The 27,478-nt window shown below is 39.5% G+C and overlaps 1 protein-coding gene across 4 annotated transcripts in view; it reads right to left on the bottom strand.

Annotated features, from left to right (window-relative positions):
• The window catches only part of KLF12 (Kruppel like factor 12), a 187,532-nt gene that overhangs the window by 120,718 nt on the left and 39,336 nt on the right, over positions 1 to 27,478 (bottom strand). For all 4 annotated transcript variants that reach the window (XM_026843460.1, XM_026843432.1, XM_026843440.1 and 1 more), the window contains one exon: positions 27,101 to 27,190. In XM_026843460.1, the coding sequence (XP_026699261.1) occupies positions 27,101 to 27,190 (90 nt within the window). The remainder of the gene's footprint in view (positions 1 to 27,100; positions 27,191 to 27,478) is intronic.

Below are 27,478 nucleotides of genomic sequence, written 5' to 3' on the forward strand. Positions count from 1 at the left end.
ACTTGAGGGCACAGTATTACAAGATATCTTAAGATGGCTTCATCTAGTCTTATTTTTAGTTTTAAATCAGATAGCATTATAAAGACGATGTCCCTAAAGGCCATTCCCACATACTAAACATTATCTCCTACCACCCACAGAGATCATGGGGCACAGCCTTTCCACGCTCTACTTTGCACTCCATACTTAAGCAAACCATAATAAAAGCATCTTCTTCTCAGCAGCTCCCCACCCCCTGGCCCCTGAAACTACCTTCTCTTCCAGAATTACTGATTTATGCTGTTATGCAATGTCTTCCAAAACTTACTTTGACTTTCTTCCCAGACATGCTAGTCCAACCACTGGAACAGCAGGAGGGAGATTAAATTTGATACCAGAACGTCTCCACCAAGGAGAAACCAATTTTTTTACATTAGGAGCTGTTTTTAATCACTACTAACACTCTGCGGGTAACAGGGTTTTATTCTGATCTCGGCTACAGTCACAGCTAGGAAAAAGAGCTATTAGTCTGAAACTGAAAACTTTACAAAAATTGGAGGACATTCTTGATGGATTTTTTTCCATGCATAATCAAATGTGCTATCTGCAGTCACGGTCAGGGGACAAACATTATAAATTTCCATATTTAAGTCAGAAAGTATACCATGCAAACACTGAAGATTCAACAGCAAATATCTTCAGATATGCTCTGAGCCCTGGTGAGTCTATGCACTAAGAATCCAAAAGCTTGTCTTTAAAGGCAATCCAAATCCAAAAAACTTCCCAGACTATGCTTGCTGCACTGTTTCTCGCAGCTTTTCTAGGTCAAAGGTGAAGTATAGAAACAGGGGAGAAAATGTTCCTGTAACAGTATGTTCAAGATTGTAGAAGTTTGAAAAAATACAAGCAAGCAAACAAACAAAAAGACCCCAGACGTTTGCTATATACAGTAGCAAGCAGTTTCTTTCAAAAAGAAAGCTGTGTCATGACACATGCTTCTCAGATTCCTTCTTCTGAAGGGGCTCCCCCCCTTTTTTTTCCCTCCCTGACACAGCATAGCAAGCTTGTATGGGGTCATTGTAAATGAAACATACTGGTTCGGTATTTTTTTCTAATACCTTCCATGATGCAATGTTTTGGGTTTTTTTACTACTGTTAAACTATATTTTCATCGTAGTATAGCTACAGTTCTACGAACAGATATATCTGAGTTTCGACACTTGGACCCCATTCTTTGTGAAGTTGGCATCCTCGCAAAATCTAGATTGTGAACTCAGACTCACATGGTACAGCAAAGCCAGCTGGTGTGCTATCTCCCTGTATCTCTTTAAAAATTGCGTATTTTCCAGAGCACCAGTCACTGTTCAGGCACTTTCAACTCCAATCCCTTGCAGACTAAGCCTGTATTTTCTTTTCAAAGTCCTTTTCACTACTACTTTCTAGCAATAATAAACACAATTCTTTCAGGTAACAGCTGTCTTGCAGCTTAATGCTCTGTTCAGAAACCTATTACAATGACTGCTACAGAAAGGTATCTTAAAATCAGGCTAGTCTCCAACGGACTTTAAGCTTTTAAATGTGAGGGTATGAAGCTTATTTTCTTTGTAACACTTGAAGCCAAGCGGTTACCTTAACTGACCCAGCGAAGAGGAAAATGTCAAGCAACATCTCTCTGAACTGGGCATGCACAGCCAGCTCAGAGAGTACAAAACAGCAAGGGCAGAACACCGCGCTTGAAAGGAAAACGTATTTTCTTTGAGTTGCAAGCAGTGACCACATTGCTTTAAGCATCTAAAACCCAACAGCATATCAGAGTTCGGTGAAACAGGATGCTCATCACTGCTTTTTTGTTTTCAAAGACTATTTAAGAAAAGACTTAAGTGTCCACAGAGACATCCCCGCTTTACTCCAGTGCTCCTCCAACTGTAACACTGCTACGTGTTCCTAACTCCTACAGAGCTGAAAATGCAAACTCCATGTTGACATTAACAAGCACACTAAATATATCACTGCCCCTGTTTTTGATTATAACTATGACTGGGACATATCAACTGAGCATGAAAAACAAGTGTATTTCTCTAACATCCATGAAGCATAAGCAAGTAAGCAATGCAACATATAGCATTACGTTCAAATGCTTTGGCTTTGATCATGCACAACTTCTATACTTCAAAATCCTTCAGAAAGGTTCTTCTGCACCCTTCTCTACCTGATGGTAGGGAGGTATGGAGAGTTAAAATAAATATAGATTCAGCCATTCTTCTGCTGAAGAACACTTGGAAAATAAAAAACCCCAAACAAACATGTCCTCAAACACAAATGTATTTTTGCATTGATTAGTCTACAGGAGAAATTACTTTTTTTTTTCAGGGTGTAGGGTGGGTTGAAAACAGGACTAGATGCTACAAGAAGGGGCTCCTATCCTGCAACAGAATTTTCTACATCCCAATGCAATATAAATCTAAACTTCCATCACAACCACAGCTAAGGGAGGAAAGACTGTATGGCTGTATGACGTTACTCACCTCACCTAGAGATGACACAGATTATAGCAACATCAGTCATTCACTCCATGTGTGCATAAAGCACAGAGACTGAAGCAGGCACCTCCTTCCTTATCTATCTAGTTTATAAAGAAAATCTTTATATATATAAAGCTTTTTTTCATTTCTATGGAAAACTAGCAGATGACTCAGTCCTTACAGCATTGAAAAAGTGTATTGAGCATGAGACATAGTTAAGAAGAGTACCTCAGCTTATCATTCAACTTGGAGACTGACTAGTCTCAAACAAGTGCCTCAATCTCTCTTTTCTCATTTCTAGAACTGAGCAACCTTCACTATCTAATTCAGATAAAACAGACCCACCCCCCAGGAATCTTCCTGTAGTTATAGCAAGCTGCAGGTAAGCACAAAATAGTTGTGAGGCTCTGACAAAGTGAAAGAAATTGCTCAGGTTCACAAGGCTTGAGGAACAGCCTCAACTGTTTGCAAGGCCACTGCCTTTCTCCCCACACACCAACCCAGATATAATTAGGGGTTAACTTTATAAACAATAAAAAGGTTTCCAGGAGATGCGAAAATGATAACAAAGCTTCTGTCTTCTGTGTCTTGTTGATTTATATAAAATGCTGTAGAAGTAGTCAACACGGCTTTTTAATGTTTGCCAAGTTTTAGACATTGATTAGGGATTGGCAAAGTTCTGTAGAGACAGGCTAGCAATAAATCAAAGGTTGATTTGCTCTTGTCTTGAGGTAGACAGAGATGTCCCTGTTTTTACCAGATTTTCTATTACTGAGCCGGTGTATTCTTGTTCCCATCTCAGCTGAGGTTGTGTACCACAAAGTAATATGCAAAATGCCTCACTACCAATATCAACAGAAGAGCACTGTACCATATTATTCATGCAAGATATTATCAAAAAATTATTTCACAAATCTATTTGCTACATTTCTCCTCCCCTCTTACTCTGTTTACTTAGCTGCCGAAATCACTACATTTCAAATGCAGACGTGAACCTTACCATGAATATCAACTAACATCTTCTGACTGAGCTACAATTTAAAATGTCAGTTCCAGGAAAACAAGTGAACAAAACTCACGAGGGCATAATTTATTAACACTGCAAAATGGACTGCTGCTAAATTTTTTCCTCTAGTAATGACACAGCTGGCCCCTAATCAGACATGCACACACTACAGGGAGTTACAGGATCACCCTAATTCTGCCAGCTGATTCAGGTTTTCACATTTGCTTCAGTTCTTAACTGAAAACCAGGCAAAACATTAAAGAAAAATATTCTACAGTAATGATGACAGACTACATCCTAAAACATATTCAAAGGATGCCCTGCCCCCTGCAACAAAGAAAAATCCCTTTGTAGATGATCACAGTGGCACAGAAATGTAAAACTGCATGTGACATTAAGATAGGAGCTAATTGATTCTGTTGTCCTAAAAATTGAACCATATAGATTTAGAAAGGTTTGTTCAATTTATTCTTAAAACTTTAAGAACTAGGGTTTTACAACCCCAGGAGGCAGCCTGTTAAGAGGGCTTAGCTATTACTAAAGCTACATGGTTATCTTTGGAAAACTAAACCTTCTCATCATAATCTCAGAGAATAGGAAGCACAAAAGTTAATTGTGCTGCCTATAAACAACCTTCTCAAAAATCTGAATACTATCCCTTTTTCTCCTGTATAGACTAAAGAAACATTTATCTATTAATACTACTATACAATTATTTCATGCTATGCATTTAACAGCTTGATTTTCCATTCTAAAATTATGTCACTTCCCTGTACTAATCTTCCTCTTAACAATTCTGGATCTCACCTCCAATTTACTGATCTTAATCTGGTCTTCTACAGTGCTTGCAGTCCAGCTTGAAATTTACAGGCTTTATTTAGCCACAGGAAGAGAAGGCATGGGGATCTTATCAATGTTTATAATAAATACCTGATGGGAGAGAGAAGATGAAGCTGGATCCTTCTCAGTGGTGCCCAGTGAACAGCCAAGAAGCAATGGCACAAATGAAAATACAGAAAATTCCATTTAAACATAAAAGAAAACTTCTGTACTGTGAATATGGTCAAACACTGGAACAAGATGCTGAGAGGGGCTGCAGAGCCTCCATCCTTGGAGATATGCAAACATGGATAGGATATAGCCTTGAGCAACCTGCTCTGGATGGCCCTACTTGACCAGAGGGCTGGACCAGACAATTTCGAGAAGCACCTGCCTGCCCCAGCCACCCTGTGATCCTGTGGTTCTGTTCAGCTGCATCCTACCATCCACAAACTGATAATCCCACTAGATAAACCCTTCTGCTGGACAGCCTACCATCACCATTTATTCTGTGTGTTTGTGCTCATCCACATAGCATGCCTGTGTATGTCTGCAGTCATCCACATAGTAATCATCTTACATACAGTGTAAATCTTCAGATTGTTTCTGAGATGGCATATATGACTCTAACCAAAGCCTCACTCAAAGTTGAGAAGGAACACTTGGACTGTTCCTCCATCCTAGCTGAGCTTCAGTGTCACCAAATCAATCACTCAAGTAATCATTTCATAAAATCCGTTTCACAAGCTCACTATATTCCAACATTACACTTGTTTTTGTTCCCAGTACTGTAACTAGGAAACTTAAAACCTATGTGCTCTATTACAAAACTGTCTTAAAGCTTCCAGTTTACACTTATTCATGACCACTTGCTTTTGAAGAGTTTTGCGTTTGAGTATTGTTCATGATACCAAATCTGGTTGACCCGAGAAAGAAGGAAGGTCTTGGAGTTGCAGACTGTTTAAGAACATACTCTGTGTGCCCTCTTACAAGATCTCACTTGTCCTTTACGGTTTTTACATGGTAATTGCTCAGATTCAAAACTGCTTCCATTAGTTGCTTGGATAACAAACACCACCCTAAGCTTACAAATATGAACGCATCCAACTCATGAAAGTGTTCTTTAACATGTTCTTTCCTTTTTCTGCCATGTGTTCCTACCACCTTGCTGTTAGTTTCAACTGTGCTAAGCAGCTGATCCCAATTAACCTTCTTCATAAAGACAGAAGCGAGAAAGGTTGATCCATATTCCAGCTTCTTCTGTCATCCATCATTTTCTCATCTTCTCCTTTAGATAAGTCGTACAGTTTCCTTTGTCTCCCTCTACTTACAGACGCTTTTTGCTATTTACAAAACCTTATTTTACTGTGGATTACGTCCCTTACTATCTGTAGCTCTGCATTTTTTAAATTGTCTAGCATACGTTTGATGTTCTTTTATCGTTAACAGTCATTGTGCCAAAAGAGTTTAAAAACATTTCTCCTTATCCCCCCCATACTGTTCTTCGGATACTTCACTCTTATTAGCCAACAGTCTCAAATTAAGTCTCAGCTTACCTGCAGAGAGAAACTGCTAAATGATCTCAGGTTTTTAATATTCTTTTGTAACTGTATTTCAAAGCTGTGCTAAACAAATCAGTCAGCCAAGCAGTCCACCCACGTTCACAACCTTTCTTTACCTAATGATAATTACAGATTGTACTACAGACAGCCTTTAATAAACAGCATCAAGTTTAGAAGGAAGACATCTGTAGGGACCTTTCTGTTGCCATGGAAATATCTTCAGGCCAAGCTGTCTTTAGCTCCACACATTACCTCCATATTAACCTATTATTATGCTTTTCTTTGGGTATTAGTACAAATTATGGACTAACTCACCCCAATCGGATTATTATAAATGATAATACGTCTGACTGAGGGATTTCAAAGAACAAGGAGTCATAAATGCGACAGAAAGGGGTAAATTCCTGGACTTCCAAATACTTGATTAATGTTGCACGATTTTATTCTACAAGATCCTGAATATTTTCATCTTCCACCAGCAACTGGGTAAGTCGGGGCTCTCAGCAAGGAACCGAGCCCCACAACCACTGCTGTACTTTCTGAAGGCTAGTGAGCAATTCACAGCTAAGTATTTTTTGTATCATTGTAAAAGTCTGGATGAAACTTAAGTTATGCCAGCTCAAAATATTAAAAAGATGATTACTTTTTGAGACTGATTAATGCAGTAATAATCACAAATACAATAAACTAACAAATGGTGTAGAACGCTACAGCAATAGGCACAATAAATGTGTGCAAGACACTCTCACATGGAGGACCTTTCACTTTAAAGGACCCCAAAACATTTTGCAACTATGTACACATAACACTGCTGATACATACTCATCTCAAAGGGTAGAAGGTATTAAGCGACTTGCAAACAGCATATAGCATAACAGTGAGATCTTTAACACCCACACAGAATAAACAGGATCTCAGTTTTTAAGATCTCATCCAAAACACACCCACACAGACAAGTGCATGGTATTCAATTTACTTATTTCATATAAATGAAGAAAGAAATTAACCTCTGATAAGATATGAACCATTGCTCTCGAGCAGAGGGAGGGATCTAAGCTTGAAAATTAGATTTTTCATAATTAACTATGACATTCTGACTGCTTCTCTAAAATTAAATAGGACATAATTGAAAATGTTCCTTACTCTGACAATATTTCATACCGTCAATAACTTTAAACAGAAAATCAATCAGAAGTTTTCCCTACTGGCTTGAATTGCAACACTAAATTTTTTCAACAGGTATTTGATGATATACTTTTGAAGATGATCATTAACACTGCTGTCCAAAGAAGTAGAGGCAACCTCTTAAGCAGAAACCAAATGACATAATATGAAACTCACAATAAACAGACTTGAAGAGAATGCCACGAAATACCAAGCTAAGGCTGCTGCTGTTTACCCTAGTATGAATTGCATCTGCTAGTGAAAAGGCTGTAAGTGGAGATTTTCAGATAAAGGAAATAATAACAAAATTATTTTCTATAAAAGCTTTTTTTCTATATTTTTTCTAATACCTTAGAACTGTTAAATAGAAAAAAAAAAAAATATTATTGGGCTGCCCAGAGTGTCGACAGCAGTTCAGGATCTATTTTTGAACTGCTGACTCAAAGTTCACAGAAATCCACCCATGGACCCCAGAAAATCTGTGATTGTTGCTCAGAAGTAACATTAAGTTCAGTCAACAATTAAAAACATCTATTTTCATAATAAAAGCCAAGTTTTTCCTCTTCTTTACATCTTTCTTTTAATCTTTATTCTGTTTCTGCCTGATCTTATTACCTCCAATGAAAAAACTGACTCTTAGTAAGCAAAGGCCTGTCCACCACCAGTACCAAACAAACAGCACCACAACTAAGGAATCAACTCAGCACCTTGATCTTTCTAACCGAGAGTAGCGTTGCACTACACCACCATCCCAAGGTCAGTGTAAACTGACATTAAACCCTGATGTTACAAGAAGCAGCGATTCCACCTCCCTCCTGCCCCCAGCTTCCCTCCTCACTCATACTGCCACAGGGACTCACACAGCAGCACCAGGAACTGGAGGGTTGAAAATAACATCTTCCTCCCCAAAAATGATTCGTTTTTATTGTATATCCATTTCTCAATCCAATGCAATAGAAACACTTATGTTGGTGATGGGAAATGAGGTTGGGGTCAACATTGTGCAGCCAAGTTGACAAGGTGGGAGGATTCCACATGCTGGCAGCAGGACAGGCTTATGCCATGGTACAGGGAAGATGAAATGAAGTGGGGAGCTGAGGGCAACACAAAAGGGACACTGACATCTGCCCGAGTTGCTGAAGTCCTGTATAATCAAATCATATTCAGAGGTCCTCCTTCTGTCAATAATACCACTGGGATCAGCAGGATCATGCAGGGACGACTCTGTCCCTGAAACGTTTCCCATGTGTTGAGTTTATGTGACTGCACACAACCATTTGTGAAAATCTCTCCCTTCAGCACTCATGATAAATGGCCATCAGTGAATGAGACAACAGGTCATACTTGTTATTCTGCTGCCACCCAATGCCTGCTCAATGCTCTATTTCATTTGGAAGATGCCACTCAGCCACTTTAAGTAATATTAAAGCTTTCTTATTCATGTCACAGAAGACACAAACCAAGTTCAAGGCTTACTGAATTCCCCACTGCTGTACAGACCCACCAGCCAGGCCTCAACACTGTGGGAAGCTGAGACCCTGCAGCGTAGAGGACTCTATGCCTCCATGAGCTCCACTTCTATTCCCGGCAGGGCACAGGAGATCTGTGCTACTTGTCCTGCCCTCCTTCCTCTCCTGAAATCCTCCCCCACATCGAAGTGCCACAGGGGTGAGGCTCCATGGATGTCAAAAACACACCCACCAAACTAAAGGGACCCAAAGCAGATGGGGCAATAATGCCAATGATAAATTGTGCATGGAAGAAAAAGAGGACGACTGAGATAGGCACTGAGCATCCTCTACACTTCAGAAGCTGAAGAAGTTGAAGACAAACAGCTGAACAACAGTGGAAAGTCAATCACAAGGCTTAATTTAAGGATCATTACATACAAATTATCCCTGATGAACAGCAGACACAATAATCAGGTCAGAAAAAATAGTATTATTTTTTAATTAAAAGAGAAAAACTAAGATTTCTGCAGATCCTAAGTTCAATACAGTTCCAATTAAGAACAACGAGATAATGACACACAATCTAGCAGCATTTAACTATACAGCAAATGTTCTCTGGTAGCATTACCGGCTTCACAAACAATGTATGTGCCAAGATCAGTGCACATATTTAAAGAAATAACCAATAATCTCACTAGCACTTTCCATATATAAAACATAATCCTGTGATTTGTGAGGGGTGTTTTTTTTTTTTCATTATTCAAAGTAATCATAGACAAGAAAATGTTTTAAAATATACTTTCCAACTAATCAAACCCTGAATCAATGAAAAAGTGGAAGTAGGTAGCGGCCAAAGCACTATGTGTACAGAGTGAGTGTCATTTCCTAGGCAAGAGGGCTTTGCACTCAGCAGCGCAATGCTGAGAGGGAACTTACCACTTGACATACAGCAGTTGCATAAGTGAGAAGACTGATGCTAATTAAATCAAAAGATTGCCACAAAAGGTCATGTTATTCAGTACGTGGTACTCCTGGACCTTTAAAGAACACTTAACATATGGCACTTCCGGTTTTTTAAGTCACATTTCAGAGACTTTTCTTATATTAAATATATCAGATCTCCATCTATGAAGACCTGCAGAACAAACCTGCAATACTGACAAGGCAGTAACACATAATTCCTGTGGGAAAACTAACCCTTACTGTGCATATACAATGATGACCTGTAAACTGGCCACACATGTAAATGTAGCTGTTCCGGTGGTAATGGGTTATGTTACAGTAGTTCTCTTGGGAAACAAGCCATTTCCTTAAAGAAGAGGCCAGGTTATGGAGTAAGATGTGTAACACATGGGCGAAGTGGTAAAGACCTATCTTTAAAGAATGAACTTCACTTACTTTGATTAAATCAGCCTTCCTTTTTTGGTCAGGGGCTGGGGAGGGGTATGTAACACTTTTGTTTTAAGTCAACCACGACCTAAAGCATGAAAACCCATTGTAAATCTGTCTCTCACATATATAATGAATGACAACACAAATGCCTCAAGAGACCTTGAGAATACTGTGAACACTTGTCTGAGAACATCAGTTCAACCATGTTTGGGTATGTTATCACACATGAAGAATATGTAGGGAGGGACCAAAACACAAAACGCTACTGTACAGCTGAACAAATCTAATGTGTACCACACAGCTCTGGTTCCCCCTGTGGGACACACCTCCTCAAACTTCAGATGCCTATTTGCCTTTACCTGTGCTAGTCATCCATGCACCCATTCCACCCAGGGGAGAAAAATCAGGAGGCCAAAGGATATTTTGTCTTGCCTGTCCTAGAGGCAAAGGATGATTAGCTCAGACACTGCTATTTAACATTTAAATATCTAACTTACTGAAGAAGAATCCTGCCTCTGTTATTTAAAAATGTACGATAGCACTGAAAAAAAATACAAAAACGCTACAAGGATAATCTGAGAAATGAACATTCAAGGATATATAAAGCAGATAATACCCTTTGGTTTTGGAAAATGATGCCTCAAGTGCTATGATAAACATCAAAATCTTGATTTACATGAAAACTGTTCCTCACAACATAAGAACAAGTGCAGTTGGCAGACAACAGACATAATATAACTGAAAATAATTAGCCTTTCATGTAACACCTACATTTACCACCACATTGCCACAGGTATTCTGGAGACCACAAGCATAAACAAGTTAAGAGACAGATTAAAGAGTTTCACTGGGAAGAGTTCATAAGTGGTTATTAAACACAATGGTCCAAGTATAGCAATGGGCTTAAAATCATCTCAGATATAATGGCTGAATAAATCAGACCACTACCACCTCACTCCACACAACCAGACTTAAACCATCAACTGCTGTAATGCACAGTATGTTTCACCACATGCCCACATAACGAAGGTTTCGGATTGGTTTTTTGTTAAGTGTCAACTTAGCTCCTTTGCGGATATTACCACTGAAAATGTCATGACACATAGTCAGATACACTTCGGATAGAAATCTAATGAATAGGTTGTGAAGTATCTATGCTTTCATGTTCCAAGTAACAAAACCACGAAAGAGGTGGTTTGGTAAATGACATATGAGATAAAGGAACAGTTTGTTCCTTCAATATAGATTTATACAATTTTCCCCAGTTACCCTGAGCTTCCAGCAATGAGGGCAGGGCTCACACCTCTCAGCTTCCACGGGCAGAAGGTGAGGCTCTTTCAGTGGCTGGGGGTTCAGCCAGTTACCACAGGGCAACAACTCTGAAGACCAAGGTACTCCCTTGCCAAGTGCCCCACTGCTTCCCACTGAAGCCACCCAAGGCATCAACCAGGGTAACAGATCTACAGAACATTTATTCTGGGACAGAAGTATTAAAAAACAAGAGCTGCACTTGGATTTAAGATGTGAAGTCAAATACACAGGGTTGATGGGTAGATTTTGAGCACATTTTTATTTTTAGACTGAGGAAACAACATGGGGGTCAGTACAACACGGTAAAGATGAGAGCACACTTATTAGATGTAAAGCTAATTTTTCCTATTAGGAACACAAAGTTAATTTGAATATCACCTAGTGCAGCATTCATCTCATGCCCCGCAAAAAGAGCAACAAAACAAATACCTGTGTTTTGCAAAAGGCACAGACTTCCTGTTCTTATCAGGGTGCAATGGAAGCAGTTGTTTTCCATCTGTGAATTCTTTACTGACTTAGAGGCTGTTTAGCCCAGATAAACTCTCCTTCATACATTCTTCCCTGACAACTGAACTCAGATAAGGTTTTCCAGCTAAAATCTGACCAGATTAAGATGTTCAGGGCAGTCGTGACAAGAGTGTTTTCCTTGGCCCAGCAGAGCACACACACACACACCCCCACCCCACCACCCCCCCCAAGTTTATGAGAATGATGAAAAGTTCTACTTCCTCAAGGTCAGGCCTGAAGTGGTGGGTAGCAGTGAACTAAATTATGTACTTGGGAGAAGACACACTCTGAATTCAAAATTAGGCTGAGCCTTTAACTGAAGCTGGACCATAATGAATACATTTATCTGTATCTTATAAGAAGAGGGGTTTTTTTGAAGGCTTCAGTTTAGGCACTTTTGCCTAGAGCAAACTGATAAGTGAATTTTAAGAAATAGCTATATAAATACACTACTGTGCTACAGATAAACAAAACACTGAGAAGAAGAAATGCAAAATGGGAACCGTCTTATGCACAATGAAGCTCATACTGAAAACCCTAGATGCAACAAATGCTTCAAAACCTTTATGCTCTATGAAACAGTAACATCGAACAAATAATACTATAATCCATATTGAACACTGTTTTTTTAAAAGCTGATCTGATCAACAATCTCCTGCTATTAGCCAATTACCTTCCTTTTTAAGCCATTCCACTAGCACCAGGCTCTACCCAAGTTAAAAACACTGCAATTTCACATTTGGTGCATCACTTCCAGATTATGAAGCTCCTCATACAAAAATGGGGAGCTTATTCACTTCAAATTCCTTTCTCAGCACAGATATTAAGATTACATTAACACTGTATTATTACTCATTAATAATGCTCCCCCAAAACTAATCCTATGACTTTAGGCCAAACAGAATTATGTCATGGATTGTATCCTGAGCTTGAGCTGTGCAGTCTCCTGTTGTTTTCTGCAGACAGCAGTAACTGCTGGTTTGTCACACTCAGAAGAGAGGGAATATATTGTGTGCAGTCTGTTTTTCCTCCAGGTCTATAAGGAGAGGTATTGGACTTTATGTTTCTTCAGTGTAAACTTGCAAGTCATCTGCTCAGGGGTTTTTCTGTCAGGTTTTACAGAAGCAAACAGAAGCCAGGAGGAGAAACTGTTGCCACTTACAGAGTCTCACTAACTCACAGATGAACACATCCCATCTATGGAATACACTGAAGAAGGAAACATGATGTGGATCAAGCTTCCCTCCTTGAAATTACTATCTTTCAAACTATGTGAAACAGAAGACCTCGCTACTGGGGATGCTTTGGCTCATGGAAATGTCTAGGGGCAATCAGCAGGGCGTCAACATAAATAATGATACTCTCACACCATTGTTTTTGCTCAGTCATGCCAGGACAATCTTACTGTTTCATATGAGATAATGATGCAATAAATCTTAACAGATCTGTGTCACTGCACTTTTTTTTTTTTTTTTTTATGACAGGCTCCCAAGATTTCTAGCATGCAGATACATTGCCATCATAAAGAAAGGCCTTGATCCTGTAAGTCCTTGTGTGGCTCAAAAGGTGGATGTACTCCATTACCAGAAAAGCAAAGGCTACACAGGGACTAGAAAGGATGAGTTGCAGACATAGCTCTCCACAGTGATTGAAAACTGCCGTCCTCTTGCATGTGTTATCCCATATGCTCAGAAACACAGCTTTAAAAAATAAACAGCAGCAGATTCCATCAGAAAAACAGGGTTGTAGGGAAATCTCTGTATCATCCTAACCAGGGCACACTGTGCTGTCTTGCAGTTCTGTTATTTCATATGTCACTTAACTGTCCTTTGCTGGAGTCAAGATGCCTGCCTTGTCCAGTCCTTTAGCACCTGCAAACTGCACAGCAAAGCCTAAACCACATCTTTCATCCACATGTCATGACCAAAAGCACAACTTTAAGGGCAATGGAGGTAAATCAATGCAACTGCCTTGCACTGTTAATTCCTGCAATGCATGAGTAAAACAAAAATTCAGCGTTTCAGATAAAACCAAAAAGCTCAGCGAAGCTTTTTTTCCTCCTTTTTTAAGTCAGAAGGTTTTACAGAGCTGCAGACAAAACCCAAATAGCACATGTCCAACTTTTAGGACACCCTGCTAATCAGGGTTTAGAAATAATTCTGTAAGTAAATTTCTAAGTAATGCCAGTGTTGGAAGTTGTTCTCCTCAGCCTTTTCACACTGTGTTAGAAGGGACAAAGAAGACAAAAAGTAAATATGCTAGTCAGTGATTTAAAGGGAAGATTCAAAACAGTTACTAGGGGAGACAGATGTGAAACCCTCAACTGACTTTCACAGCTGCTGGAGGAAGGATCCACGCAGGGCTGCGGTCAGCCTGCAGCTGTGGGCTGGGCAATGGCACCCATCACCACACTGCAGGCAAGCACTCTCCAGCCCCGGCAGATGGGCACAGCAGGCTCTTGTACAGGACAGCAGAAAGCTCCAACAAGAGAGACTGGAGTGCAGGGTTTCATAGGAATGGGGTGAAGGTCGATTATCTAAAATATAACTTTTTGTTTTTTCACAGGGCATATTTTCCTTTTAAAATTCCCACCCAGCAGTTATTCATTACCAGTCTCCTCCCATTAGAGAAATTGGTTAGCAGGGCAACATAATCCCACCCTGAATTTCTATCCTTGCGCGTCCTTTCAGCTCTCAAGGACTGCGAGCATCACCAGTTCCTCTCCACACTTTCATGCCATTACTGCCATACCCAAACTCCTTCACACAGGCAATTAATTAAATTACATTTGGCATCCATAGGTGTGCACAGTCCTCTTGTTCCCTGGCAAACACATTCTGCAGTGGACCTGGGGACTGAGCTGCAGTTCAGGAACACATGCTCAATGTAAAGCCTAACTCCCAAATGTACAGGAGAAGCGGTCAGGGCTCAGTTACTGATCTATGTCACACATCTTTTAGATGAAAAAAATTACAGTTTAGGAGAAAAGCATTTTTCCTTTATTTTAAAATGAGTAGGGCAAATCCATCCAATGATACTACATGCAAAATTTTTAAACAAAGTATTTTTAGCATAGCATGCACTCCAATGGCTGATGTAATTTGCACTCACCGTTAACTACTGGATAACAACAAAACCCAGAAGTTATATGGTTCTAGAATAGAACCAAGGAACATACTAAAAAAAAAAATCAAGGTAGACAATCAACAATAAACCTTGTCTCATACACACTTCACAACATCCCTCCATTTGACAGGAACAAAATTAGTCCATAAGGAATATTTAAAATTCATTTCTTCACAAAAACATCTCTTGCTGTAGGATGTACTGGAAATGGATTAGTTTAATAGCAGAGTTAAAATAAAATTAAGAACAACCATCACACCTGACATGTAATACATTACTCTGCCTTAAAAAGTGAGGAAATTTAATCTAGTTGATTTCTTCCAATTATTTTAAGGATTTTATACACCTCAATGGTTCTAGAAATTATAGTAGAAGGTTTTATGGATCTAAGATTCCTGCATGGTACCCTGGCCCCAAGCCAGTGCCATGAGTAGGCAGCAGGACTCCTGTTCTTAAAAACTAAGCAGATATTTGCATTCTCTGCTGGATACTGAATATTCACTACCTTTCAAGATCAATCCCACATCACGCTTTCCACTGTGGATCAGGTACCTCATATTCCACATGTGTGACTTGGATTTACTTTAATTTGAGCACCATTTGTTTCTTTTTAACTTGGGGTTTGCAGGCAGGAACCTGCAAATATTAATTTATGGGAAGCTGCATTTCTGCACAATCCATTTAAAGCTAACAAGTTTCTAGATAAGACAGTTATTTTACTGTTCAGCCTTCGATAAATGTTTTATCCTTTCCTGACAACAGGAAGGTCTCAATCTAGGCAGTGAAAGTGGAATGAAACTCAAGTAGTACTCATGGGTAGGCTAGAAGCATTTATGGAATTTTAAACCAGGAAAAAAATTAATGCTTGTGTATTCAATACTAACAACATGCGTATTTATTTTATGCTAACAGCTGTCTTAAATTACCACTTTATCCCATCAATACTCTGAATGGTTATTCAGGAAAGAAAAATTAAGTGTATTTCATGTTTCAGACAAGCCATTCAGCCTAAATCCATTCATGAAAACTAACAAGTATAGCAACAAAGGAAGAAAACTCCAGCTTCAGTAAGTCAAATTATGAACTGTTTTCCAAGAGCAGAGGTAAGTAATACTTACCTTTCCACTCTAGATTTTTTTAGTTTATCCTGTAAAAATGAATACTATTCAGAAACCAACTGGAATAGTTTTGCCTTCTATTTCTATTTATTATTTTTGAAGTTTTCTGTCCTGCAATCAATAATGTTTTCCGCAACACGTTTCAACAGCATGTTTCAACTTGTAGACCACACAGAACTGTGGACGTTGCAGATCTAACACTGTAATCAGTTTATACCTACTCCCCCTAACCTGAATCTGTGAAGTAACCAGAATTTAGAGAGAAAAACTCTTTAAGGTGTTCTAGGGGTTTTTTTTTCCTCTCTTTTTCTGGTTTAGAGCACATCACTGCACATGTCTGAACTAGCACAACCACTGAAGAATTCCCAAACCAGTGTTCTACCATTAAAAAAAAAAAAAAAATTTAAAAAATCACAGCCCAGACCACTACTACTACCACAGGGGGGCTTTTTTTGTTGAAAGCTGTTAATGATGTTAGTGCTTTATCTGCTTTTTATTCAACAATAGAACAACATATTCATATACAAACCTTAAGTACCCTATTAAACATAAGGTTTATAGTCATGTGAAGTTATTACACAGCATTGTTCCCACAATATCCAGTAGCCAAAGGAATAAAAAGTCTTTTGCATGTCACTTTTCTCAAGACCACAGCTTCTGCCCTCCCCAGAAACCTCATCACACAGACTCCCTAAAAATCCACAACTCTGTTCTGCTATGACTAATGGGAAAATAAATCAAGAGTCTATCACAGGAAATGCTCTCTTTGCCACTGCCATCTATATCATTAAATCTTAAGCTCTTATTGTAGTCTCAGGATGGCAGCAGGCAGGTGCAAGATATTTTAAGGTTTTGCAGGTCAAAACTAACACTACAACCTCTGGTTATCAGGAAATTCTCTGTGGAGCTCAGAGCAGTGACAACCTGCAATACTAAAGGTCAGAATCTGTTCACGTGGTTCCCAATGTGAACACTGACAGATACTGGAATGTGTACCAGGGTAGTATTGCTGTATGCTTGCACTTTCTCTAGGCACATGCTATGAGCTGCCATTGTATGGGTGAGAACCACCTTTCATCTGATCCACAGTAGTCGCTCAGGCATTCTCAAAGTCCCAAAGTGTGGAAGGAAGAACAGTTTGGAGCTGTGGCAATCAGTGACAGCTTTGGTGTGATGACCTTTAAGTAATGGAGTTTGAGACTGTGATGAGAGTGAGGAAAGAAAGACAGTAATAGAAAACTAGTCCAGATTGATCTAGACCCTTGACTATAGGAGAGCAGAAGTTTTCAGGGAACTAAGTGGGGTCTCACGGGCAGTAGCTCTAAAAGGGCTAAAGAGCACAGAAAAACTGGAAGATCTTTACAGACAACATCAAAATTCAAGACCAGGGCATCCCACTAATGAGAAAAGGAAGAAGTATCAGGAGACCAATGTGGCAAACATGGAACACATGGTAGAGCTCCAGTGCAAAAAGGTAGTACATATAGCAGAAGCAGCAAGCAGGGACATGCTACAAAGGATGAACACAGAAATACCACACAGGCACACAGGAGTGGTGTCAGGAAAGCCAAAGCTCAGGTGGAGTTCAGACTTGCAGGGAGTATCAGAGGCAACAAGAACTTCTACCTCTACATCAGCAGTAAAATGCTGGACAAGGTAGCAGAACGAGTTACTGACAGTCAGTATCAGTAAGGCCAAGGTACTCCACTGCCTTCAGCAGCATAGCCTTCATGCTTAGAGACAGAGTGCACGGTGAAGAACCACCAGTCATGAATGAGGACCAAATCCTGGGGATTACCAACAAGTCCATGGGACCCACGTGCCTACATGCACAGACATTGGGACAGCTGGACAACATCCTTGCAGCACCCTTCTCTGCCATGCTTCAAAGGTCCTGGAGACCATGGGAGATCCCTGATGACTAGAAAGCAAATGGAGCACTTCTCTTCAGAGAAATCCAGAAGGGTGATCTGGGGCACTGCAGACCAGTTGGCTTCTCTTTGGTCCACAGAAAAATCAAAGAGCAAGTCCTCTGGGAACAGACAATCTGGGCATGGTGAAGGAGGAGAAGGTGCCTGGGAACAGTCAGCATGGATTCACCCACGGTGAAGCATTTGATAACGCTAATAGTACCCAATCATACCTTTCCTACCTCAGTCAACAGTTGTCCCTCCTCAACAAGAATTCCCTCTTTCACAATGCAAAACAGAAATCCACAGTTGGTCTTTTATCAGTTTATTCCTATTCAAAACCAGCTGCTGTTCATCATTAACAGAGCAAAACCACCAGAGAAATCCAGCAAAGAGGACAAGAAAACATTCAGAGCCACCAGGCACACAGTACTTGAGAACTACCAAGCCAGAACACAACCAGGCTGTGTCCAAACCATCTATCCGGCAAAAAGCTATTAAAAAAAAGTGGTAAATGTCATGAAAGGGTACCTACAATATTACAAACATAAATTAGCTTATCCATAACCCAGACAGCAGATGGTGATGCTGCTGTCTTCCAAGGACAAACTGACACAACTGCTAGGGAATTTCCAGTAACTCACCTACCACAATGACATAAACTCCACACACAGCATCACAGATGAAGATCAAAGTCAGTGTCTTAATATCAATATTGATCTCTAGTGTAAATTACAAAAGCAGGAAATGGGCTACAAATGCCACCAGGGCTGCCTAAGGAGGCGGAATGCAGGTGACACCCACGTGGCTTGTGTCACCCAGGGAAGAAGGGGTGTGGAGGCATCTAGAGGACACGGGGCTGGGGAGGCTAGTCTGACATGAGTCTTTCTGTGAACAAGCCTCACTCAAGAAGACCTGCAGTTCTCCCTCTATTGCACATCCAGAGCCTCTCCTCCTCTGACAGCCCCTTGCTCCTTGCCCACCCCAACTAGCTGGGGCACCATCACAGGGGTGTCCTGTGTGGAGCTGCCACGGGCCTCGAGGTCCTTGTCTGCCCAGACTCCATCCTTGGGCAATGCCAAGCACGGGCAGCGAACTGTGCAGGCAGGGGAGGACAAACTTTTGTTGCTGTTGGCTTTTTTGCCTGGTTCTTATGATATTCTGGTGTGTTTAAGTGATGCAATCAAGCAATAACGACATTTATAAAAGGACGTCTGTGTAAGCAGATGCCCCTTAAATAACCATTTATTAAAAACTCATCTGCCCAGTGTGAAACAAAGGGGGGGATGGCATGAAGATAGGGGATTTAAAATAAAAATAAAATATCAAGAAAACAGGATCCTTAAAGTTCTTTATGTCAGGGCTCATCTCCACAGGGAGAAATAAGGAAAAAAAGCCAATAATGCTAAAAAAATATAGAGCACTCTCAGTACTTCCCAGCAGGATACAGAAGAAGAGTAAAATATACATTAAAAAGACTATTTATAAGGCAACCTCAAAAAGAAGATTTAAGAGACCATCAACAAACAAGTGAAAACAGAAGTAATCCCTTCTCATAACAAACAACAAAGATTAAAATAATTTTGGTACTATCATAACACAGTGGCATTTGTCTCACATTGCTGAAGTGTTCTGTGACACTGTAAATTATTAAATTATATTTGCTTATGCTTATTTTTCCTAAGCTAGCCAGTATATAATAATAATATAACAACACACACTTAGACAGTAATTCTCACTTCAAGTATCTCAGTGTCCTTAAAGAAATAAAGCATAGCGATTATTCAAACTAAAATCAGGAACACAAAGATCTGACTTCACTCTGAGTCAAAACAAATGGAAGGGACGAGAGCCCAGTCACTTCCATTTCTCTTCCATTCTGAACATACCAACGTGCCCCATTCAACAAAATACAGATCATCGTAATTAACTTTAAAAAAAAAAAAAAATGCATTAAACTCACCAGTGAGTAGAACAAGATGACACATAATGATTAACTTTTCTCCTAGCAAAATAATTTAAAGATTTTGTGATTCACAACTATTTCATTGGGACGTTTCAATGGAAAACATTTTAAATAAGGAACTCTGAACCATGAAGAAGTTACTGTGTATCAGCAGGTCTGCACTTCCCATCTATATACATAATCACAGACAAGAGGTAAATGTGAGGTAATTCACAGTACCTTTCTTGACAATAAAAGCAGGATTACCTAGCTCACCTTCATCAGTTTCTCCATAGGAACAGAGGGACTACGTTTGCTTGGAACCTACTGAATTTCACTGCGGTTGCAACCTGGATTAAACTTCAGATGCCCTAACAGGTAAGTCAGCAGATCAGAAGAGTAACTGCTCTTTAGATGCCAGTAACTGTTTTGAATGAAGTCTAAAACTCACATTACTGCATCTTAGAATTGTGTTGCGCTGTGACACGAAACACAGAGACCTGTGTTGAGTTTCAATACAGATTTTAGACTACAGTGCTGTATAACAGCTGATATATGGCATGCTCTGTGTTCCTATGACTATAGTGTTAATACCTTTTTGGCAGGATGCAAAGAGCAAAAATCAGTACCTCACTGGTTCCTCAATCTGGATTGCAAACTAGACAAAATTATAGTTAAACTGTGGATACTGGATTCCCAAAAGAAAAACAAAATTCATTGGAATTGGGCTTATCGGGGAGAACGACCTAAGTGCAGATATTAGGATGGTTGAATATTTTTCTTACAGTTTTTTTAATATTTTCAACTATTTTTTAATGCAGTAAAGGAAATGTTGACCTTTCACATCTTTATAGAACAATCAATTTTCAACCCAAAACATGGATTTAGAAACACACAGTAATTGACAGATATACAGCTTGCATGTACCATGCTTGCTTTTCTTTATGGCTAGAGCTTCTCAGCTGAATAAATCTTCCATGAGATTCCCATCATAAGCTCTGGTAGCAAAGCAAGTTGAGAGGTCATACATCATCAAAAAAGTGTACTGGCTTCAAGGTGAGCTCACAAAATAATTGACTGGGGACAGAAGGCAACCAAACTATAATCTCACAATGCACTTCAGCACTACACTCAAATCAAAGGCTTGACTTTCCCTCTCCCAAATCTAGCATTATTTTTCTGCCCATAAACACACAAAACTTACCAATTCATGTATTTAACACAAGATTTATTGTGTAACTATAATTTTTCTACAGAATTGTAATAATATTAAATTATGCTAATTTCTGGGTAATATCACACATTCTCTTTGAAACTCTTTCCAGTCTTGCAGATAAAATATTATGCTTCTCCTCTACCAAATCCATTCTCATAAAATCTAATCTTTTAGTAAATGAAATCATCTTTTTGCTGTTCTTCTATCATTACAGATATGGGAAACCTCTTTCTGGTATGGCACTGCTAGCTAAACAAAAGCTGCTTGGAGCAGATATCTTTCTCTGCTTCACTCCTTCCAGACTTGCTACTACATTCCTAATGGATATGATCATTATTATCTGAAGATGCCCATTAAAACAGTGTGTAAACACAACTTCTGAATAATTAAGCCAAGATATCCAGGATCACCCTTTATTTATGTAGTGCCTAGCGCACGGAAGTCTTCACCCACAACTGAAAATCTCCCTGTTCCTACCACACATACAACAAACGATACCAGACAGAATAAGGAGTACATTCCCTGCAGTGCTCTATAACAGCCAACTTAACTGCCTAGGAAAGAAAAGCAATGGCAGACAGAGGTCAGTAAATTAAGTCTCAGAGGATCTAGGATCCTTCTCTTACTGAGAATTTCAGACAGCATCATAAATCTTACAACCCCACCTGCATTTTCTATCTGTAAACTCAGTTAACTTGGCAAAAAGACTGCCTGGCAAGCGTGACAGTGAGTGTGTGCTGACTGAGCTGGTTAAGCTATCATTTCCTATTAGTCTTAAATCTATTACCTTTCTATTGCACTTTTATGTCTGATCCCTGGGGAAAACAATCCCAAATAAATAAACCACATCTACAACCATGGCACAAAAACCTCTTAGCTCTTTATTCTATATGAGGGCTGACTTCAAAAGGAGTAAGGAACATGTGCAACACTGTAAATACTCAGTATTTGGCAAGGCACCAGCGCAGAGACATGCCCAAAGAAGGTAGTTTGTGTCCCAGAAGCAGTAAAGGTGTCTCAGGATGCAGTTTCAGATACGGTTAAACAGCTCTAACCACAGGCCTTTGTCAAAAGCAGCACCCACAGTCTTCCTCCCACCCTTCCCCTCTCCATAGGACAGAAGATATCCACGATTTCCTAACAGTGTCGCTGCAGGATGTATACAGCCATTCCTTCCACCTACCGGGTTGGGCTTTCTTAGATCAGTGATCAGTTGACTCAACTCTCCCCAATGTCATTCAGTCACTGGCAATGGATATATCAGGAATGTCAGGTTGAGAGCAAAGTTGTAGGAGCTGGCTACCTTTTACTGTTCATGTGAGCTTCAACATGAAACAGCACTCACAGTACTTATCAGCTTCTGGTGCTTCACTTGGCTTAATTAATTCAACTAATGTAGCTGTGGTGCACCCTTCTGAGTTGCAAGCATATCCTTCAGCAGCGCTCAGAGAATACAGCTGTATCTCCTTGGGTACGTCTCACTTTGCACCATGACTTTGCACCATGCCCTGTAGGTTATGTCCTTACTGGTCTTTGTGATCAGATCTTGATCTCTTTCTGATGAATGCCATATATTTATGGCACTGTAAAGCAACTAATGAACTGTGTTTCTAACACCTCAATAACACTCCTCAAGTATCATCTATTGAAAGATGAAGAAACTAAGAAAGGAGAGTTTCTTTGCAGAACAGATTGGTACATGTTCACTGTCCCTCTGACGTCTGTTTCCCCAAAGCAGGTGTTCTAAACATGAAGTAATTCAGAAAAAAAATTCAATGAAGTAGAGATTCATAAATTACATCAGCAAATACTAGAACTGCTTTTCCTTCTAATAATACAAAGAATATACATAAGCTGAATGAATCAACATGAAACAGTTCCCCATACAGACAAGGTGCAAGCTTTGCTATTGAGACTACTCTCAACTGAATTTCAATAGGTATTTTTGGAAATCTTTGAAAATGAAATAGATTTCTGTCACTATAACCCAGGCAGAGGTAGAACGCGTTGATGTATATAACAACATAAGCATGGACAGCGTTCTTCAGACACGAGACAGCAAGATAATTTGGCTGGAGATAAAAGACACGGAGAACAATATTGGCTTGTTAAATGGTTTTGTCATGGTAGTCATTCTTCTCATAATTCCGCCATTATAAGGCATGAGAATGGAGATGGATCAAGCAGAATTAGGAGATGAATTCAGAATAAAATACAGAATCTTCAAATAATGATTTGAGGGGGCAAAATACAGGCACAGAAATGGATGAGATTGTAGATCTGGAAAGAAAAAGGCTGATGAAAATTAGAGGTTCATTATTCTCTGTATTTGAAGATTAATTGTGGGACATAAGTCCCACATTCATATCTCCTTTTAACAAAAGCTTACAGCCCAACTCTGCAAATACTTGAGAATGTGTAACTTCATGTGTCTGACACGTTTACCAGTTTTTAGAAACTGGGCCACATCCTGCAATGACCAGCAAGACTTTCAGACTTCACACTGTCCGTCCTAACTTCTTGATAGCAGCCATGAGCTAACAAATCCACTGCCCAGTCTGTATTATCATTTAAATTAATCCAGTCTCTGCATGTTTTTACAGTGAGGAGTATTACTTTTCAACTGACACAGCCAAAGAATGAATATTTTTTCCTGCTGAAGTACCCCACCTACATGAGGAGGGACCACCTTCTTCACATCCTTCTCTGACGCTGGTTACTGACATACAAAAAATTTTACTGCAGACCAAAAGATCTAAAGCTGTAGGTCACTGGAGGATATTAAATGATAAGCAAATTCACATTTCTGAAGTAATTCTAACAATTTATTAGCAATGCTAGCTCCTGTTCCACAGTAGGGGAGATAATAACGAAGCCTTGTTAAAGGGCAATGCGATATCTTTTATGTAATGTCTTTTTTTTCATTTGTGATAAAGTCATTAAAGCAGCACTGTGTCTTCTTGAAGCCTCGAACAATAGACTGCATTAAATTTCCTGTGCAAAATTAAGGACAGTAGTGCACTGGAAAAATAAGCATCTGTTCTTGCTAATGCTGATGGCCTTCTAAAAATCATTAAACTATTCTAAATTGGTGACAATAAAACAAAGCAGAATTGTTTTAACTTTTTCCAAAGCAAAGAGTAAATTCATTTCCCTTGTAAATACTTCTTTGTTCCATACTTGCCTACTAACCTATATCTCATAAGGCATGTCTCCTTTATGGGCTGCTTAAATCCCATGCTCCCACAATCATCTAGTTTGAACTCAGTGTCTTTTAAACCTGGGTTGGTAACAGTTTGCCTTCAGTGCACCAATGCAGGCTGTAGCTCCTAAATCCTGCCCACCTCTCCCCTAGTCACAAGCTCAAAAGAACTGGTGTACTGCTTAGCCCTTTTGGGGCCTGGCTGTACGAGACTGTCACACAGCACCACAAGGGGATTTTTCTGCTGCCACTGGCAAGGGCTAGAAGCTGATACTAGATAAATTCAGATTAAAAATCAGGCACATGCTTTCACAACAAAACCAGGTATCCACTAGCACAGCTGTGGGAGGTTCTTCAACATGATAACTTTTAAAAATCAAGATGATGTTTATTTAAAATATGGGCTCAGACTTAACAGGAGACAATTCAAAGTGGTCCCATAGTCCTTCTCAGACATAAGATCAGATGATATCATGCCAGCTTCTCCAAAGCCTCATTAGCGAGGCATGGCAACACAGTGCTCTCTGGTCTGATTGCTCAGCACTCACCACCCTGGTCGATTGGCCACTGGTGCTCCCGACTTTTGGTTTCACTCCTCCGCAACCGACACAGCCTGAAGGATCCTCTAAACACGGATGAAACTTTCTTTTCATAACCCTTAAACCATGTCTTACTTTTGCCCTTGCAGCAAACCTAGAGCCAATAGCAGTTATCAAGCAGGAACAGCAAAAAATCCAGCTGTCTTCTTAGGGGTTTTGGAAAAGTTTGCCCAGTCTTGCCTGGTGTTCAGCATCCTAAGTGATGAAGCCTTGGTCACTACCTTCAAAATTCTGTCTTAGTTTGCGAATTTTCAAAGTAGAAATCACATCTCCCTGTAAACACATACGCTGCAATAGAGGTGCAACTCTAGGGACTCTGGGTACTGTAACACCACAGACATCGTAATTTCAAATTCATATTACTTGGATCACACTTTAGTTCCCACTCCATGCTTCCCAGTTATGATATTCATCTTCTCAAACAGCTCCATTGGCTGTTTTCGGTAATCACATCCTTCAAGCACTTGTCCCTGTTATGTCTACCAACATCTACATATTCAAAACAGTCTCTGAAGCACATGCTAAACATCTGTTTCAACCACCTTTCTCTTTTGAGTTTAAGCTGTTTGCTGGAAAACTGCCATCCTAATGGCTAGCTCCTCTGTTAGTGAACTGGAGAATTCATTCTGTATTTATTGATTGTTCCCTAATGAAGAGTCATAAAGGTGCCAGAGACTCTTGACCAGACACTACTTAATTAGTACCAAGCACATAAAATCCCAAATCAAACCAAGCTCTTTGTCCAATGGCTCAGTCACTGGAAAAGAAAAAGATTACATCATTTTCTGCTTACACAGAAGTCCGTAAAAATTTTATTAAAAAAACCCTAAGGAAATTAAAAAAACTATATAAATTGTTCATTTCCTTCCAGTTCCTAAGACACCAAATAGGTCTTCCAGAATCAAATCACACATTGCTAAAGGAAGCATTCTTCATAAAGGTCCCCGCAACATGCAGCATGCATAGAATTTATTTTAAACTAGACAAAGGCAAATACCAATAAAACATTTGTCTTCTGAACAATATAAAGAAAAGTTTATACTACATATAGAGACCTAATGCAAAGCATCCAGAAGGTACTAAAAATTACCACTAATGGATCTGTCTTTCCATCATTGTGGCTCATACAATAGTCCGACTTTTATGTTCCTTTAAACTGTGCTGTATTGGAGTATTTTCTGAGGGTACTTGCTCTCAAGAAGGCAGTGAGATGAGCAAAACCTCCATCAAATGCCAAGGTTTTTTTCTCTCAAGCTTAAAGCCTCAAAAACATCCTGAACAGCTGATATCTCCTTGCAAGTCTTTCACATTAAGTCATCCTGAAAGTTAATTCCCTCTTCCATATCATTTAAATTCTCAATTAAATAATTGAGAAATTAGCAGGAAGGAAAAAACGCCAACTAACAGAAGGAGGTAAAAGCCTATCCCTACGTGGCAAGTGTTGCTGCTACTGTTATGTTCTGTGCTTGTTAAGGGCATGTGTCTTCAGAGCAGTAAAGTCGCTTGGATTCTTTGGGTTAATGTTAAGATGCACACAAGAAAATAAAGATTCATAAATCCATTAAACACAGGTGCCCTCATAGTAATCTACAATCCCTGATGTAATTATTACTACACAACTAAGAAAATACCCTTAATACATTAAAAAAATGTATCCTTCCATTTTCCTAAAATCTACCACTCCTATGTCAAACACTTGTTCTGCCAAAAATTCAAAATCCTATTCGTGATCTGACTTGTATTCAGCAGTTGACGTGGTATCAGCTTTAACCACCCAAAACTTCTAGCCTTCTTATCGTAATGATAAACAAGTGTATTCCACCTGAAAGACAGCACAAACAGAAAATGGAGCAGGACAAGCATACAAAGGATGAAACAATCACAGGAAGGCAAATATCCCAAGAAGGCAAAATAGCAAAGATATGTGTGGGCTTTTCAGACATAAGAATTCCACTTCTTTACTATAACCCGTTCTTCTTTATGATTTTTCTAAACTGCACCTTTTTGTAATTGTAAAATCACAACAGCAGCATCTCGGCTATCCCAGATAACTTCAGTAAGTCTTCCACAAGAGTTGCTTTTGCTCCTGGCAGATGAGACTAGATGCACACTGGTACGTCTCCCAGGAAAATGAGCTCCAAAACAGCAGAAATGAACAAAAACGTAGAAAATAAAATGACAATACAACAGGAAGGACAGCTAACCAAAGAGAAGCTCAGGAAGGGCCACCAGTGTGCTGCAGAGCAAGGCCACACAGAAATCTCTGCTTACCCCTTGCTCGGATTCCAGCAGCTCTGTTTTGACTCTGACTGCCGGCATCCCATCAAGCATTAACATTCTGTTCTCAAAGGCGCTGATATCCTAAGGCAAAAAAGGACAAGGTTAATAAAAAAATATGATGAAAACACCGGTTTCTTTCTACTATATTGCAGAAATAAGTTTCTTTTAGTGGAAATTAAGACAATGAAGAGGCAATATGCATTTCAAGGAGTAGCTACCAAGTTACTACTACTGTTAAAATAGTAAATTATACTTTCAGTTATCCTTAAAAGACAAGTAAGTCTTTGTAAGCAACAAGGGAAAATAATCTCCAACTAGTACTTTTTAATTTGAAATTAATCACGTAGGTGCACATATATAAATTCATTG

The sequence above is a fragment of the Athene cunicularia genome (genome assembly GCF_003259725.1).
Source record: "Athene cunicularia isolate RWA chromosome 1 unlocalized genomic scaffold, athCun1 chr1_part1, whole genome shotgun sequence".
NCBI classification, from domain to species: Eukaryota; Metazoa; Chordata; class Aves; order Strigiformes; family Strigidae; genus Athene; species Athene cunicularia.